This window comes from Capricornis sumatraensis, chromosome 4 (assembly GCF_032405125.1).
Source record: "Capricornis sumatraensis isolate serow.1 chromosome 4, serow.2, whole genome shotgun sequence".
Classification (NCBI taxonomy): Eukaryota; Metazoa; Chordata; class Mammalia; order Artiodactyla; family Bovidae; genus Capricornis; species Capricornis sumatraensis.
The window spans coordinates 7722187-7739860 of NC_091072.1; the positions used below are offsets into that span (position 1 = coordinate 7722187).

Genomic DNA, 17674 nt, shown 5'->3' on the forward strand with positions numbered 1-17674 from the left:
CTCTGATTGTTGTTCTCTTGATGGGTATATCAGATGCTTCTGTGTTACATATCTTTGATAAATTTGTCTTTGAATTCTTGCTCAGAATTTACGAGAATTTGTTTGGCGTGGAAGACGGATACTTGGCTCTGGCTGAGAATCTTCCTCAACGATATGATCATCTATCAGGTAATGTGGGTTTATAAGCACCTGTGTGCAGACAGGACTGTGGTCTCCTGAGCACATCTTCAGCCTGAAGGTGTGTGTTCCTTCCCGCTCTGTCTCCACTGGCGGGGGACCACGCTCCACCGTCATCTCAGAGCAGCTCCCAGCGACAGGCCTGCCCCTCCTGTGTTACGTGTGGAATGTCGGATCACGCCTGTCTGTAGATGCCAGTTTGCTTTTCAGTGAAAGAGGAGCCCTGCTCAACCCCCTCTGCTCTGGCAGAGCCCTGCCACCCGGCTCTGCTGTCCTCTAGCGGGACCTGCCCAGAGTGGACAGAGGACCCAGTCCCGAGACACAGAGGCTTCGGGCCTCCACTGGGAAAATGGGCCGGTTGCTGCTTCCAGCCTTCATGGAGGAGAAATAGTCAAATACTTATAAAGAAAGAAAGAAAGTGAAGTCGCTTAGTCATGTCCAACTCTCTGCGACCCCTTGGACTGTAGCCTACCAGGCTCCTCTATCCATGGGATTTTCTAGACCAGGGTACTGGAGTGGGTTGCCATTTCCTTCTCTAATTTATAAAGAAACGGCATATCAAAAATGTACTTTAATCAGAGAGCTTGTGTTATTTTATTTCCTTTCAAGAATTAAGACCAGAAAGAAAAATCTTTGTGTTTATAAGGGACCTCCATACAGATCCTCCACTGGCTTTAACTAAGTGGGTTTGGTACTGTTGCTGAGTCTCCTTCCCCTTCTCACTTGGTTCAGCAGAAGTACCTGATTTGGAGTTGCTTGCTAGTGGCTCTGGAAGGTTTTATTATCATTATTCATTTATTTGTTCTCATTCATTTATTTATTTTACTTGGTATTGATCTTAAAAGGGTGCATGAGGATCGTTTGCAAAGATGCATATCATAAGAGTACTTTCTCAGCACAGTTTACGAAAGCACATAGAATCTAAGAGCAAAAAGGAAGTTTTTTTTCTGATGGCCTTGTTTCTCTTGCTGTTGTGACTTTCTCAGGGTCAATATAAGAAGGCCATCGCCAGCTTGCACCACTTGGCAGCTCTCCAGGGATCACTTCCTCAGCCACAGATCTCGGGGCAGGGCACCTTGGAGCACCAGAGGGCACTCATCCAGCTGGCCACCTGCCACTTCGCTCTGGGGGAGTACAGAGTGAGTCCTGGGTGCCCGGCGGGTGTGGGGACCCTCCTGGGCGCCCTTGGCGACCCTGGGCCTTCCTCTCTTTGCCGGAGTGGCTTTTTAATTCCATGCATATTTCCTTGAAACTTGCTCTTTCTGCCTAGATTTTATTACCTGATCTGCTGGTGAAAAAGAATAGTGATTCTATTTTATTTAATTTCCTACTTCCCATCACGTACCTGAAGTCAGGAGATGGGTATTGAGGAATGGCAGCATTTGATTCTGAGTTCACTCGGCCCCACCGCTTAACTGGCTCTCCGTCTACCTCCGGAGGTCTAAGGTTTTAACTGCCCAGCTGCCCACCTCTCAAAGCTGGAGCCTCATGACCCTGTGGCCATGGGTGGTTCTGGGCGTGCTGGAATGCCAGCCCCTCAGCCCAGGCGGTTAGCTAGGGCTTGAGCAGCTGAGTCCCGGGGTCATCTGCTTCCAGCTCTGAGCAGCCTTACAAGTGTTTTCTGGACGTGCCAAGATACGAAAAAGGCTGGGAAGCAGGGATTTAAGATTGCACTTCCTCGTCTGTAAAATGAAGGTAATAGGAGGGTTGTGCCTGACACACAGGAAATGCTCCCTCCGTGACCCTGTCACTCCTGGAGTTTGACGGTGGGACCGAGGGTGACGCCCTGCTCTCTGTGGGTCGAGACCACCTGCTCAATGGGGCGCGGGGGCCCCCTCTCCTCCACTAGTGTGTCATCTGTCCAGTTTCACACCTGTTCTCTAAACCACGCCCTTAGGTGACTCTCCAAGGCCAGTGTACAGCCCTCCCCGCATCTTTCTCTCCTCTGAAAACCCTCCCTTCTCTTTTCTACATGTCAAACCCTCCTGGCTTTAGGGCTTACATCAGGATAACCGTCCAGCCTAAAACTTCTCCTGCTAGTTCACCACCCTGTGTGTGTTTCTACTTCATTTTCTATTATGCTCCTTTACCGTCTGTCCCATTTTGTTCATTTCTCTACGCAGTGAGTTAGTAAATGTCTTTAAGACAGGGGTGTACTTCTTTTGGACTCCACGATGCTGTCAAACACTTTAGTAGTTCAGTTAATACTCGATTAGTTTTTAAGTTTTGTTCTTTTGTTGTTTAACAGCAGAGAGTGGGTCCGTGTTCCTTGAAAGGTCTAGTGCATGGGTTTAATCTTAGTTATTTTTCCGCGTTCACTCTCAGGCAAACAGCAGTGACCACGTGGGGTCCTGGGCCACTGGCGCTCCCCAGCCTCTGTGCCCAGGTGGCCCGCTGGAGAGACGGTAGTTACGGAGGCGTGCTTTCCGTCAGAAACTCACAGCTGGTTCCTTCTGGTCTTCTCTTCTCCAGATGACGTGTGAGAAGGTCCTGGATTTGATGTGCTCCATGGTCCTTCCCATCCAGGATGGAGGCAAGTCCCAGGAGGAGCCCTCCAAAATAAAGCCCAAGTTTAGAAAAGGTACAGTGGCAAAGCCTAGTTTTATTTTCTAGAAATAGCTTTAGGGCCCACCACTGGGAGTTTTTTTTTTTTTATAGTTCCTACAGTTCCTGACAAGGTGACACCATGAGGTCTCCTTGGCAGAGCTTGGCAAGTTATGTAAGGAGCAGAGTGCTCACCAGGCTGCTCTGGGCTCTGGGTTCACAAGCAGCTGTGCGTCTGTCTTCCTTCCTACACGCTCTTCCTTTCCTGAATGTGCTGTCTTCGAAGAATATCAGAGAACTCCTTTTCCAGTCTTTACCAATTCCAGGAAACTTTGTTATGATTAGTAGAGAAGGATTGCTCAGCATATCTCAGGCTGCTTTGAGCTTCACTCCAAGTTGCTTATTTGTTGAAAAATTACATAAGTTGGGCTGTGATGCTTCACAGGAAAGGAAGAGGGCCCCACTGTCCGGATCTCAGTTCCATCATAGAGGTGGAAAGAGATACGCTGTCAAACCCAAGCCCAGTAGAAAACGGAGTGATAAAGACAAGACCAGAAATCAATGAAATAGAAAAAAGCGGAAGGAAACTATTAAAGCCAAAAGGTAATGAAATTGATGAACCCCTAACGGGACTGACCCGAATGACAGTGATTGCAAATGACCAATATCGGGGATGGAAGAGGGAACATCACCCTGGATCCTGCTGAAATCAGGACAGTAAGCGCACAGGTTGTGAATAACTTTATGCCAATAAATTCAGCAATTTAGATGAAATGGAAAAAATCCTTCAAAAACACAGCTTACCAAAATGGACACAAGATGAAATGGAAAATCAGAACATTTTATCTATCAAATTTGTCATCAAAAACTTTCCCACAAAGAAAATTCCAGGTCCAGTTGGCTTCACTGTGAATCCTGTCAAGCATTTAGGAAGAAACAACTTCAATCCTGTATGTAGTTTTTGAGAAAACAGAGGAAGAGAGAACACTTAGCCTTCAGTTTTTAAGACCAGCATTAACCCTGCCAGCACAGCCAGACAGCATCGCAAGAGAACAGTATTAAAGGCCAGGCTCTGCCACAACCACAGATGCCAAAATCCTTAGCAGAATACGAGCAAATGCAGCAGCATATAAGAAAGATGAGACACAACAGCTGAGTGAGTGCAGAGGTGGTGTAACCCAGGAGAGCCGATCAGTACCGTTCACCGCATTTGCAGATTAAAGGAGAAAAATCATAAGAGTGTCTTAATAGATGCAGACAGAATTTAATTATGTCTGCATTTATCATTCACAGTTAAAAACAAACAACTCAGTAAACTAGAAAAAGGAGGAAAACTTCCCCAACATCATTCTTAGCTATGAAATATGGAGTGCTTTCCCCAAGACCAGCAGCAATGCTGGTGTCTGCCCCCAGCACCTCAGTGCAACATCCTGGGGATTCTTGCCAACACAATAGGCAAGAAAAAAGGTCAGAAAGGAACCGTCTTTATCCACAGCTACATATTTGGCCATGTAGCAGAGCCTAAGGACTCTAGATCAAATAACATCTAAACCCATAAAATACTTAGAGATAAATTCAATGAAATATTGCCCAAAACTACTTGGAAGGATTCTCCACCTACCGTTAGTACAGGAAATTCAAGTTAAAACAATAAGCTGTCATTTTACATCTGGATGCGGAGAGTAAAGGGTGGCTGTACTGACCATCAGGACATGAATATCCACATTACCCGTGTGCTTCTGGAAGGCACATAGATTGATGCAGTCGGTCTGCAGACCAGCTTAGCAGACCAGGTCACACACGTCACTGCCTGGTTATGTTTGAGACCAGCTTAGCAGACCAGGTCACATCTCACTGCCTGGCTATGTTTGAGACCAGCTTAGCAGACCAGGTCACATCTCACTGCCTGGCTATGTGCCCCTTCTGGATGCAGACCTATCAGTGATTTCCAAACGTGGGCCCTCGTCTCCTGGGTCGTGGATTTTCAACTAGAAATTTTCTTTTTTAGTGAGATAGGCTGTAAATATAATTAAAATGAATGTATCTCCAGTAAAATGGATAAATTTTATTTCACGAACCTTTTGTTTTAGGTATACAGTTGACCCTTGAACAATGCAGGAGTTAACCCAAGGGCTCTGACCCCCTCTCTCCTCCTACCGCCCCCAGTAGTCAAAAATCCGAGTACTTTTCTCTCTCTGCCTCAGCACCCGGAATTGACGAATGACTTACCCCAAGGCAGGAAGCTGCAACAGTGTGGACACAGTCAGGGCTCAAACCCTGGTTTGACTGCACACGCTGTGGTCTGTAATCCCGCAGTTAGTGCATCTGGACATCTGTAAGGTGAAAATGCTGGTACTGTGTTTACTGAAAAACCCACACACAAGTGGTCCCATGCAGTGCAAACCTGTGCTGGTCCAGGGCCAGCGGTGTGAACACGTGTAAGTGCGTGTGCATAGGGTCCACACGAAGGCAGCGTCTCTGTTTTTTGCTGCTTCTTGCCCTTGAAGTAGAGAAGGATTTAGGATATAAGGAGCACACACCATAAAGGAAAGGACTAAAATCTTGGTGTGAAAAACAGCCACTGCTCTCCAAGTATGTAGAAATATATATATATATATAAAATAATGTTTATCTCAGTGCTGTTTGTAATGGTGAAAAATGGGAAATCCCAGTGTTAAACAGAAAAGAACAGATAAATCAGTGGTGGTCTGTGTTACCAACAGAACATTGTGTAACATGGAAAACCAACAAGCTGGAGTCACAGGTGTCATCCTGCAAACAGCGGAGGGATGTGCAGGCTGAGACACCATCTGTACCGCAGACTGGAAACATGAGGAAAGTTCCTCTGAGGTGTACGGATACAGATTCCTGCCTGACAAGCGCGCAGCGTACGTAGGAATGCTGAGCCCCTCATTCAGAAGAGCCCTTACCTCCAGGGCTTTCTTCATAGCTCAGTTGGTAAAGGATCCGCCTGCAATGCTGGAGACCCTGGTTCAATTCCTGGGTTGGGAAGATCCCCTGGAGAAGGGACAGGCTACCCACTCAAGTATTCTGGTCTGGAGAATTCCATGGAGTGCATAGTCCATGGGGTCACAAAGAGTCCGACATGACTGAGCGACTTTCACTTTCACTTTCTTTCCAGGGAGGGAGGCAGGGGTCAGAAGAGGCTCACAGAAGGTGGACTGGATTTGTGATGCTGTGTATGAAAATCTAAAAACTAAACCCAGTGTCAACGTTGTATAAAACTTGAGTGATACAGCACACTGGTGTTTGTGATATTGTCTTGTCATTTTCTGTATATTTCAAAGGCTTCATAATAAAAGGTATTTAAGCAGTTTTAGACATTTAGATTGAGACATGAAATCCAGAGATGATTCAAAACCCAATTCCACCTTCATTAAATGTGATTGTGGTTTAACTGTGTTTGAGACCATGTGACTGCTGCTGATCCTTTTTGTTTTAAGGAAAGCACCTTAATCATTTGCCCCTCTGAGCTCTCTCTGCCTGCTGTGGACTTCTCTTAGGTTCGGATCTGAAGCTTCTGCCATGTACCAGCAAGGCCATCATGCCCTACTGCCTGCACTTAATGTTGGCTTGTTTTAAGGTAAGCTTCACGTTGATCAGCATGTTACCGTACTGTTCACTCACTCAGTCTGACTCTTTGCAACCCCATGGACTGCAGGAGCTAGGGCCCTCTGTCCTCCACTATCTCCCGAAGTTTGCTCAGACTTAGGCATTGAGTCGCTGATGCCATCCAGCCATCTGATTCTCTCTGCCCCTTCTCCTTTGGCCAGCATCAGGGTCTTTTCCAGTCATTCGAGTCTGTGCATCAGGTGGCCAAAGTATTGGAGCTTCAGCATCAGTCCCTTCCAGTGAATATTCACAGTTGATTTATAGGATTGATTGCTGTGATCTCCTCGCAGTTCAGGGGACTCTCAAGAGTCTTCTCCAGCACCACAGTGCTAAAGCATCAGTTCTTCAGCACTCAACTTTCTTTATGGTCCAACTCTCATGTCCATACATGACTGCTAGAAAAACCACGGCTTTGACTCTGCGGACCTTAGATGGCAAAGCGATGTCTCTGCTTTTTAATACACTGTCTAGGTTTGTCATAGCTTTTCTTCTAAGGAGCAAGCATCTTTTAATTTCATGGCTGCAGTCACCATCTGCAGTGATTTTGGAGCCAAGCAAATAAAGTCTGACAGTGCTTCCACTGTTTCATGATTAGCATGAAAGGAATTTAATTCAGAGGGTTGTTCTGATGATCTGAAGTGACTCAAGTTGAGAGCCTTGAGCACACGTCAGTTTAGTCTTTTGACAGCATGCTGGTATAGCGAGGGAAGCAGTTGGGGGAATAAACAAATATTTATTAAACGTCAGCTGCACTAGGCAGAGAAGAGTAGGAAATAGCCTCCGTCCTTGAGACACGGTATTACCTATCACTCCAGGTACCAGTGAGGCAGACACGCAGGTGGCCTCGCCTGTCGTGATGTCCAGCGTTGTATGAGTTAGCCTGCAAGTCAGGATGTACTAGGTGCAGCAGAAGGCAGCAGAGGTGCTCTTGGGCTCGGAGAGGGCTGTGAGTTCATCATCCTAGAGCGAGGCCCCCTGAGCTGCGGCGTCTCAGGACGGTTGACGGAACGCAGGGCTGGGGCGGCCGGGGTCAGACAGGCTAAACGGCCCCCCCACTCCGGCAGCTCCTGGGCAGATGTCTCTGCCTCGGGGCGCCAATCCCCAGCCCTCACTCTTGGTCTGTACCGGGTGGCAGAAGCAGCTTGGAGTGACTTTAGGCAGGGTGCTGATCCCGACCAGGAAGCCCTGTGACGATTTCTCACTTCACGTTCCTGCCTCCTCCCTGCCTGCCCCGTCCTCGTCCTTGGGTGTCCTCAGACCTTCTCTCCAAGGGCGCCTCTGGCCCGCCCTCCACCCCCCACCCAGCCCCTTAAGAGAAGTCCCTGAGCCTTCCCTCTGGTGCTCAGCTTCCTCCCGCCTCACCCCACGTTCAGAGCCTCCATCCCCACCTCCGTGACCCACTCCCACCAGGACGCGTGCTTGGGGGCCGGGTCCCCTGGCTGGGCCCCTCCCCGCCAGTCTCGGTCACCCTGGGACTGCACGCCCACCGCCCCCCGCCCTGTGCCCGCAGCTGAGAGCCTTCACGGACAGCAGGGACGACATGGCGCTGGGCCACGTCATCGTCCTGCTGCAGCACGAGTGGCCGCGGGGGGAGACGCTCTTCCTCAAAGCCGTCAGCAAGATCTGCCAGCAAGGGAACTTCCAGTACGAGAACTTCTTCAATTACGTCACAAGTATCCTTTCCCCTGTCTGAGCAGAAGAAGCTCTTTATTTTTTAAAGGATAAATGCATGGGACAAAAATGAGTGAACCCTTTGGGGGAGAAATAGTGGTGTCAGGGATGTGAGGGAGAAAGGAGGAGTGGTGATCTGAGATGGGATCGTGGCTGTCAGTCTTGTGAAAGGAGAGACCTCAGAGAGGAGTCGGGAATGTCAGCAGCCCCGGTGCCTTTTCCACTTCTTTGGAAGGTACCCGGGATGCCTGAGGGCCCCCAGTGGCGGATGGGCTGCCAGACGTGGTCGTTCATTGGCCTCCGTCCAGGGGGGGGCCCCAGGGTCCGTGGTCACAGGTGCGCTGAGCACCCCCCAGAGACGCTGCCCCACCGGCACCTGCTTTCGTGACGGGGAGCGTTGGCCTTGGTCCTGTTGATCAGGGAGAAGCCACCTTAGAATCCAAGGTCTGGTGTTCACACTTGCTTCTCTTACATGCTAGTTTTCATTTGCAAGGAGTCTGACATCCCTGTCCAGGTGCCTAGAGCAGTTCTTAACCTTTGGGTAGAAAAGAAGGCAGTGGCACCCCACTCCAGTACTCTTGCTTGGAAACTCCCATGGACGGGGGAGCTTAGTAGGCTGCAGTCCACGGAGTCGCAAAGAGTCAGACACGACTGAGCGACTTCACTTTCACTTTTCACTCTCATGCATTGGAGAAGGAAATGGCACCCCACTCCAGCGTTCTTGCCTGGAGAATCCCAAGGACAGAGGAGCCTGGTGGGCTGCCGTCTATGGGGTCGCACAGAGTCAGACACGACTGAAGTGGCTCAGCAGCAGCGGCAGCAGAGGCAGAGGGGTGGAAATAACACCCCTCCCACCTTCCCCCCCCTTTTTTTTTCATTTCTTATTAAGAAAGCAAAAGGTGTTGCTTTTACAACTGTACAGACTGTTTAACCATCTATATGAAGACCGTAATTCTCTTTGGGAGGGTGTTTGGTTGGCGTAGGAATCGTTGGTTTGGACTCAGGCGGGCCTGGGTTGCTGGTGGGGTGGCCGTGGGCCAGTTACCCAGGAGCTGCAAGCCCGTGCCGGCCTCCGAGAGAGCAGGGCTCCTGGCTCTCACCCGTGGTTCCCTGACTCTGGCCTCAGATATCGACATGCTGGAGGAGTTCGCCTACCTGAGAACTCAGGAAGGTGGGAAGATCCATCTGGAACTGCTGCCCAATCAAGGAATGCTGATCAAGTAAGCACCCCCGTCTCCCGCTCTGTGTGCGTGTCAGAAATGTTTGTCAATTTCTGTAGCTTTCAGACATTTAGTAGGAAGGGATCCAGACAGTCTGTTTTTAAGGTTTGACGCCAGGGATCCTTTTGAACTTGGCATTCCCTTAACTACATTTCTAATGGAAGCGTGTTTAAATTGGGGTAGTTCTGTCACTTTTGATACTTTTTTCACCAGACGAAAGTCTCATTCACGGAATCTTTTTCCTTCTAAAACATACAGACTGACCCTATAATTTCTGATTAGAACACTTCATTAAGAAAAGCCATGCTTCGTCACAGTTGTGCTGGATTAGGAAAAACCTGCAGACTTGATTTACACACTGCACTTGGGTTTCAGTGGTGATTCATGCCCTCCGCAGCAAGCTGCCGCTCACATCAGGTGCCCCCCCCACCTCTGCAGCGAGGCTGGGGCTTGGTCTGGGCAAGCCCCCCTACACCTGAATGAAGTCAGTGACCATTTATGATTTTTAAATAGCTCATAACCCCCGCTTCTGCCCTCCAGTCCTCATCGCAGTGTGGACAGTGCATCCTCTCCGCTGTAGATGGCCACGCATGGTGTGACGTGTGGTTCCCCTCCGCGTCCTGCACGGTCCGCGTGTGCAAGTCAGGGTCACCGTCTCTGCAGGAGACCGAGACCCGAGTGAGAGCCAAGTGCTGTCGAGGCTCGGACCAGCTCCTTTTCCTCCCTCGTGAGAGGGACAAGTTTCCAGTTGAAAGCGGGAATTTGCATCTTGTTCCATCCATGGAGGGTGTTAGAAATGCCAGGAGAGGGAAGTGAGAGGCGTTCCTTCTGGATTCCCTAAACCTCAGGATAGGGCGCAGCCCGCTTGGCGTCCTGTCAGGAATGGGAAGATGCGGCGAGGGGGTGTGCTTGTCCTTCATCTTGCAGATGTCGCTAAATATTCTGAAGATTTATCATGCAGACACAAGGCCTGTACACATTAGCTGCCTTAGGCAAGTGCGCCAGATGGCTCACTTAGCTTCCGTTAGCTTCCCTTGAACCTGGGAAAGGTAACTGCCTGGTTCAAAATATTAATGGTGTTTGAGAACAAAGATGGCTTTTTGACATGGGAGCCTAGGTGACCCGTTTTGTGTTGTGACTGTCTGGTTTTGAGGCTGGATTCACAAACATAACTTTGAATAACTTTTCCTTTAATTCCCATGAACACACACCATACAAACTGTCATAATATAGAGACAGCCTCAGCTGAATCAACTCCATTTAGTTAAGGTTAAACCTAAGTTTAACAATCTTCCCACCACTAAGCTGATGCTCAGCTGTGGGAGGTATCAGACGGGGTTCTCAGACAATCAAGACTGACCCTTCCTTCAGCCAGTTCTATTGAGCTGCTCAAGACGTGGGGATGTGCAGACCAGCTCTCGGACAAGAGTGAAGGCTGGGTCTGTTGGACAGCCAGCATGACTGACTGTGGGGTGTTCAGGGCGAGGGCAGAGACACAGTAGGCATTTCTAGGCTTTTGAGGATGAATTGTGCCCCACCCACGGTTAGTATAACCCTTAAGTCTCTTCTAACGCCCTACGCCCTGTAGAAGACCACTCAGCTTCCTAGGAAACCTGCTCCTCCGTCAGGCTGGAAGCAGGCACAGAGGCTCCTGCTTAGTGAGCTGACTGTGTGAGTCTCAGAATTCGCTTGAAACCTGCCTGACAAATTTCTGATGAGAAACTCCTGCAGAGAAGCGGGCCACCTGAGCCAGCTGAGGTACAGTTAGAATCTCGAGTAAAACTATCCCATTCCTTTTTCTTTTGGTTCGCAAACAAATTATCCGCAGCCATTACAGATCTCTCGGGGGGCCCTGCAGCTGAGTGCGGAGATGCGGGGAGCAGAGGCCAGCCCCTCCTCACCCCAGGCCTGGGCGAGGCCGGCCTGTCCATCCTGGTGTGGGGCGAGTGCCGGGGCCTGATGGCAGGAGGGACCAGCTTGGGTCTGTGCTGTGCAGGTCGCCCTCTTGTATCTGAAAGAGAGAAGCTTCCCCGCAGATGCTGGCTGTGCCCTGGAGGCACTCGGCTGAGCGACCCAGACGCTCCGTCCCCGCGGGTGCCCTGAGCTGGGCGCAGGCCGGTGCCCTGGCCAACGTGCGGTTGTCACAGTGCCCCGCAAAGCCGCGGCCCAGACTTGCGTTGTCCCCCCTCCCGTTCCTTTTCTCGCTACCTTGTGAACTTTAAGCTCAGCCTTTACCAAAAACACGGCCAGTCCCGTCCGCCTTCTCAGAAGGGCCTCTTACACGTGGGGCTTCAGTCCCATCAGCGATGGTTCAGAAACGTCGCCAGGTTGCTCTGTGGGACTGGCGTGGTCACGACAGGAGTGGGGGCCTGCCCCTCTGTGGCCGTCTCGGGGCACCGCACCAGCCTCTTCCCCGGCGCCCCTTCCACACCAGATCTCAGTGGGCTGAGCCTGGGCCTGGGCGCACGTGCAGCTGGGGGGCCCCGTCCTCCTGAAGACGCCACGCGGGGCCCAAGGCTGCCAGCCGTGTGCAGCCAGCCCCCTTCCCCCCCGTCTCATGCGTTTTCTCTGGAGTGTTGTTTTTTAAGTGCAGGCTGAGTCGGTGTGGGTGTTTGAATGCTGCTGTTTGCTGTTTTTTAAAGGCCTTCTAGCCCTCCCATGGGGTTACTGCAGCAGGAATTCTTCCCTGTGCTTCAGCCCAGCATACAGACTGCCGACAGGTACCACACGGACACGCCTGCTCATAGTGTGCTGTTTGTTGACATGTCTTACCGCCCATGGATTTCAGCTCTTCGTTCCTCGGTGCCCTTTTTTCATGCTTTATTTAATTTTTTAATTTGTTCCGCATTCCTTGGCAAGCCATCTGGTTGTAATATTGTTAACATTTCTTATTTTTTCCATAAGTTGCCAGTGTTTTTGTGTTCAATTTAAAAATCATTATGGATCTGGAAATAAGTGAACATTATATGAAAGTGTGTCAGATTAAGCACACATCAGATCAGGCACTGAACTACGACTCTCTTTTCATAAAACCTAAGGCATTTGGTGATAAATGTTTAAGGATAGCGAAACTCAGAAGTAAATTTTTATTATGGGATTTCCAAATTCATGCCCAGGGTTGAGGGTTCGGCCTCAATGAGCTGGTTTTAGCAGAGTTATTTTCCTGACACTGACCTCACCTTTCTGAATTGAAAATAACTGGTAGGCAGGACACCACATTTATTAACTGGTTTATCCTGGTCTTAAACCACAAAAGTTAATTCATTCTCTTCATCCAAACTTACCAGAGCAATAGAAACGCTAATAGAAATATAATCGAGATGTACTGCTCTTCATGTATGGAAACAGTCTGGCCTTGGGCCCGTGCCCAGCGGCACACGGCGTTTTGTGATTACCAGCATGAAGGGGAGCCTTTGGTTGGAGGCACCCATGCCCTTCACTCAGGGTCTGCAAACACCAGTGTCTTTCACTGGGTCAGAGGGCGGGTGCTTAGGGCTGCAGGCTGGGTCCCCCAAGAGCCGCATCTCAGGGCAGCACAGAGGGGCTGTTTGTGCCCCCAGTGGGGCTTACTGACCGTTTGTCCTCCCTGCCGAGGCCGGCCGCTGGACCCGGCTAGAAGTGTCCACGGAGCCCCGAGTCTTGTCTGGGCTGTGCTGTTGAGTGCTGTGCAGCTCTGTTCGCTGCCCACGGGCGTGTAGAGCGGCCTGTAGTGCAGCACTCTCCCAGCCAAGCCTGGGTTTTTATTTCCCCTTCTGTTACCCTGCAGCCTTTCACTTCTGTTGTTCTTACTTTATATGATTCAGGTTTTAAAAACAGAAACATTTTAAGAGTGGTCTCAAACCTTTTGATTTTGGCCGGTACTCTCAAAGTCTAGTTTTAAATCCCTGTGCCTGTCTGAGGGGAGTTAGGCAGAGGGATGGGGATGGGGGCGCCTTGTGTTGGTCTGAATCCACCCCATCACCCAGCAGGTGGTTACAACTCCTTTCCTCTGACTTGAACCCATTGAACTTTGCTAGGTGTTTCTTTTCCTTTCTTCATGTTGGTGTCCAGGGTCCCTCTGTGACGCCCTTCTCTGAGGCACACCCTCCAGGGCACCCTGAGCGACCCGCCTGTGCTTCCCCGAGCGAGGGCTCCTGGGCCCCCCCCCAGACCTCGAGGAGGCTCTCCTTCAGGGACTCTGCTCCCCTGTGTCCGTGCCAGACCCGCATCTCAGGATCCCAGCTGTGCCCGCTTCCTGCACATAGGCCTGGCATCGTGGGGAGCAGAGTCGTGTTGGTGACCCAGGCTGTGCAGGGACCCCAGCCAGGGGTTACAGCCGCAGCCCCGCCTGGGCGACCTGCCCCCCGAGGCCAGCCTGGCTGGGCCTGAGAGCCATGTGGCCTGAGCAGTGAGCCCCGTGTCACCGAACCGTGTGCGAGTCGGGAGCCCACTGTCAGAGCTGCGGGAGCCAGAGGCAGGCAGGCAGCGTCTCGCTGGACCTGCTCAGGCATGCAGAACAGCCTTGTTCCGAGTGGGGAAGGTGACGCTCCGGTTCTGAGTCTTTCTGAGAAGAACCGGGCGGGGGGTGCTGTTTGGTCAGGGCGTTTTTCTTTCCAAAGCTCTCCGCTAGGTTTGAGGCAGGCTGTTCTCCTGCCCCGGGACCGCGGACCTGTGCGGCCGTGCTAACCAACCATCCGTTTGTCTCCCTGTCGCCGCCCCGCCAGGCACCACACGGTCACCCGGGGCATCACCAAGGGCGTGAAGGAGGACTTCCGCCTGGCCATGGAGCGCCAGGTGTCCCGCTGCGGGGAGAGCCTGATGCTGGTGCTGCACAGGTTCTGCGTCAACGAGAAGATCCTGCTGCTCCAGACCCTGGCCTGAGGGCCCTCCTGGAAGGGAGCCTCCGGGTTCTGACTCCTCGGTCACTTAGAAGTAGTTCCCAAGAGTCTGAGAAGCTATTTCTATTTTTGTCACTTTTTGGGGTAATTTTTGTAAAACAAAAGAACTTGTTTTGTAAATAAATTGGGGTGTTTGTTTTTACTTTTTAATTCTTATAAGTGTGTGAACAAGAGTGTCTTTTATTTAGAAAGACATTTCATTCCACGACCTCAAGATTTTCTTTGGCACAGTTAGGCTTTGGTGACTATTAGGTATCAACACCTAGACCTTTTCCTTCAGCAAGTTTTAATACTGAAAACCTTCATGCCAGAATGAACGAGAGTGAACTTCCACTGAAGGTGCTGTGGGGGCCAGGGTGGGGTCCTGCCCAGAGGCCCACGAAGGGTGTGGAGGACGCCTCCCCGGCCCTGCAGCCCCCAGGCTGCTGACGCCCAGAGCCAGAGGGCCTACCCATCGGCCCAGCTCCAGCTGGCCTCTCCTTTCCGAGTACCAGGGATGAGTTCCTGCCTCTGCCTCAGGCGTGCCGTGGGAGCAGGCACTGGCCCTTTCCCCCGGGTGGTTGTAAAGATGGGGAGAGGGACGAGCTTGGGACCAGGGCTTCCTGCCTCTAAGTCCAACACTGGTGTCCGGTTGGTTTCTGTCCCTGTTTCTGAAATATCTCAGGTGAGCATCACATGAACAGTTGTTTCGCGGGAGCCTGAAGAATGAAAGAGCTAAGAAGTTCAGTCACTACTGGCGACGCGGGTCCACTGGCTGCACGTGCAGCAAGCCAGATGCTGAGGTGCAGTGGTCTGCAGCCAGGTGAGGCAGGAGAACAAGTCTCGGAGCCGCCTGCCAAGGGTGAGGGGCACGTGTAGTGTGAGCAGGGCGGCCGCAGGCACGGGGACAGGTGAAGCGATGGCTCTTCTGTGCGGGGGCACCTCAGCTCCTGTCGTGGCACATTCCCACCAGAGGCCCCGAAAGCGACCTTGAGGGTGGAGGCTTCTGATAGCAGAGGACCATTCACAGGAACCCCACACGGCCCCACCTTCAGGGTTCCGGGTCCCAACCAGGCTTAGCTGCCTTGTGCTGGGCAGGAGCTAACTCCAGGCTCCCGGGCTGCAAGAGGCCAGGAGGCTGTGCATTTAAAGAGGAGGAACAGAAAACAGATAACCAAACTGGGCTTGCTGAGAGAAAACAGGCCACAAGTGGAGCAGTTTTAACGTGTTCCCTTCACTGGAGTCCTGTGAGAGAAACTCAGGAACTTGTTAGTCACCAGTTTTGGTCAACCCTCTAAAGAGTGAAAAAGTTGGCTTAAAGCTCAACATTGAGAAAACAAAGATCATGGTATCCAGTCCCATCACTTCATGGCAAATAGTTGGGGAAACAATGGAAACAGTGTCAGACTTTATTTTGGGGGGCTCCAAAATCACTGCAGATGGTGACTGCAGAGACGCTTGCTCCTTGGAAGGAAAGTTATGACCAACCTAGATAGCATATTCAAAAGCAGAGACATTACTTTGCCAACCAAGGTCCATCTAGTCAAGGCTATGGTTTTTCCAGTGGTCATGTATGGATGTGAGAGTTGGACTGTGAAGAAAGCTGAGTGCCGAAGAAATGATGCTTTTGAACTGTGGTGTTGGAGAAGACTCCTGCGAGTCCCTCGGACTGCAAGGAGATCCAACCAGTCCATCCTAAATTTGAGATCGGTCCTTAGTGTTCATTGGAAGGACTGATGTTGAAGCTCAAACTCCAATACTTTGGCCACCTCATGCAAAGAGTTGACTCATTGGAAGACTCTGATGGTGGGAGGGATTTGGGACAGGAGGAGAAGGGGACGACAAGAGGATGAGATGGCTGGATGGCATCACCGACTCAATGGACATAAGTTTGGGTGATCTCTGGGAGTTGGTGATGGACAGGGAGGCCTTGCGTGCTGCGATTCATGGGGTCACAGAGTTGGACACGACTGAGCAACTGAACTGACTGACTGACTAGAGCATGGCTTCATTACTTGGCATAAGAAGTTTATATAAAGGGGCTTCCCTGGTGGTCTAGGGGTTAAGCATTCACCTTGCAATGCTAGGGGACACAGGTTCAGTCCCTGGTTGGGGAATTAAAATCCCACATGCCACAGGACAGCTAAGCCTACTCACTGCATGAGCCCAACTAAGACCTAACACAGCCAAACAAACAAATGTTTTTTAAAATATTTTTTAAAAATGACCATACTGCTCAAGACAGTCTACAGATTCAATGCAATCCCTATCAAATTACCAATGGCACTTTTCCACAAAACTAGAACAAAAGCTTTAAAAACTTGTATGGAAACACACAAGACCCCACCCAAATAAGCCAAAGCCATCATAAGAAACAAAAACAGAGCTAGAGGAATCTAGTTCCCTGACTTAAGACTATACTACAAAGCTACAGTCATCAAAACAGTATGGTGCTGGCAAAGAAACAGACACATAAGATCAATGAATGGTACAGGATACAAAGCCCGGAAATAAGCCCGTGCACCTATGGTTAATCTATGACCAAGGAGGCAAGAATATGAAATGGAAAAAAGGCAGTCTCTTTGATAGGTGGTGCTGGGAAAACTGGACAGCTACATGTAGAAGAACAAAGAACATTCTTAACATCATATACAAATATCAACTCAAAACAGATTGAAGACCTAAATGTAAGACCAGATACTATAAAACTCTCAGAGGGAAATATAGGCAGAACATTCTTTGACATAAATCATAGCAACACCTTTTGGATCTATATCCTAGAATAACAAAAAAAAAAAGACCTAATTAAAACTTTTTGCACACAAAAGGAAACCACAGACAGGAGGAAAAGATATCCCAGAGAACACATTTGCAAATGATAACAACTGACAATCTTCAAAATATAGAGACACCTCACACAACTTAATATCAAATCACATAACCCAGTCAAAAACCGGGCAGATATTTCTCCAAAGATGACCAATGGCCAAGAAGCACATGGAAAAAATGCTTGATATCACATATTATTAGGGAAATGCAAATCAAAACTACAATGAGGTATCACCTCACACCAGTCAGAATGGCCATCATCAAAAAGTCTAAATATAAGTGCTGGAGAGGGTGAGGAAAAGGGAACCCTCCTCCCTGTTGGTAGGAATGTAAATTAGTGCAGCCACTATGAAGAACAGTGTGGAGGCTCCTTAAAAAACTAAAAATAGAGCTACCATATGACCCAGCAATCCCCAGGGAGCAACTAAGCCCGTGTGTCACCGCCACTGAGCCCGTGCTCTAGAGCCTGGGAGTCGCAACAAGGGAAGCATCGCAGTGAGAAGCGCAAGCACCCCAGCGAAGAGTAGCCCCCGCCCTCCGCAGCTAGAAAAAAGCCCAGCAAAAAAGGAAAATGAGGGTCAGTCCCTGGGTCGGGAAGGTCCCCTGGAGGAGGAAATGGCAACCCACTCCAACATTCTTGCCTGGAGAATCCCATGGACAGAGGAGCCTGGCAGGATACAGTCCATGGGGTCACAGAGTCAGGCATGACTGAAGGGACTTGGCGCACACACACCACTTAACAAG

The 17674-nt window shown here is 50.2% G+C and overlaps 1 protein-coding gene across 7 annotated transcripts in view; it reads left to right on the forward strand.

The window, feature by feature from the left end:
* Window positions 1–14231, forward strand: part of INTS10 (integrator complex subunit 10) — a 31112-nt gene extending 16881 nt beyond the window's left edge. For 5 of the 7 annotated variants that reach the window (XM_068969720.1, XM_068969719.1, XM_068969722.1 and 2 more), the window contains exons 11-18: window positions 86–168; window positions 1164–1316; window positions 2650–2758; window positions 6246–6325; window positions 7865–8027; window positions 9152–9245; window positions 11888–11965; window positions 13949–14231. In XM_068969720.1, the coding sequence (XP_068825821.1) occupies window positions 86–168; window positions 1164–1316; window positions 2650–2758; window positions 6246–6325; window positions 7865–8027; window positions 9152–9245; window positions 11888–11965; window positions 13949–14105 (917 nt within the window). In that variant the 3' untranslated portion in view covers window positions 14106–14231. The remainder of the gene's footprint in view (window positions 1–85; window positions 169–1163; window positions 1317–2649; window positions 2759–6245; window positions 6326–7864; window positions 8028–9151; window positions 9246–11887; window positions 11966–13948) is intronic. The other 2 variants (XM_068969724.1, XM_068969723.1) reach the window with 1 other exon arrangement.
* Window positions 14232–17674: the final 3443 nt, after the last annotated feature.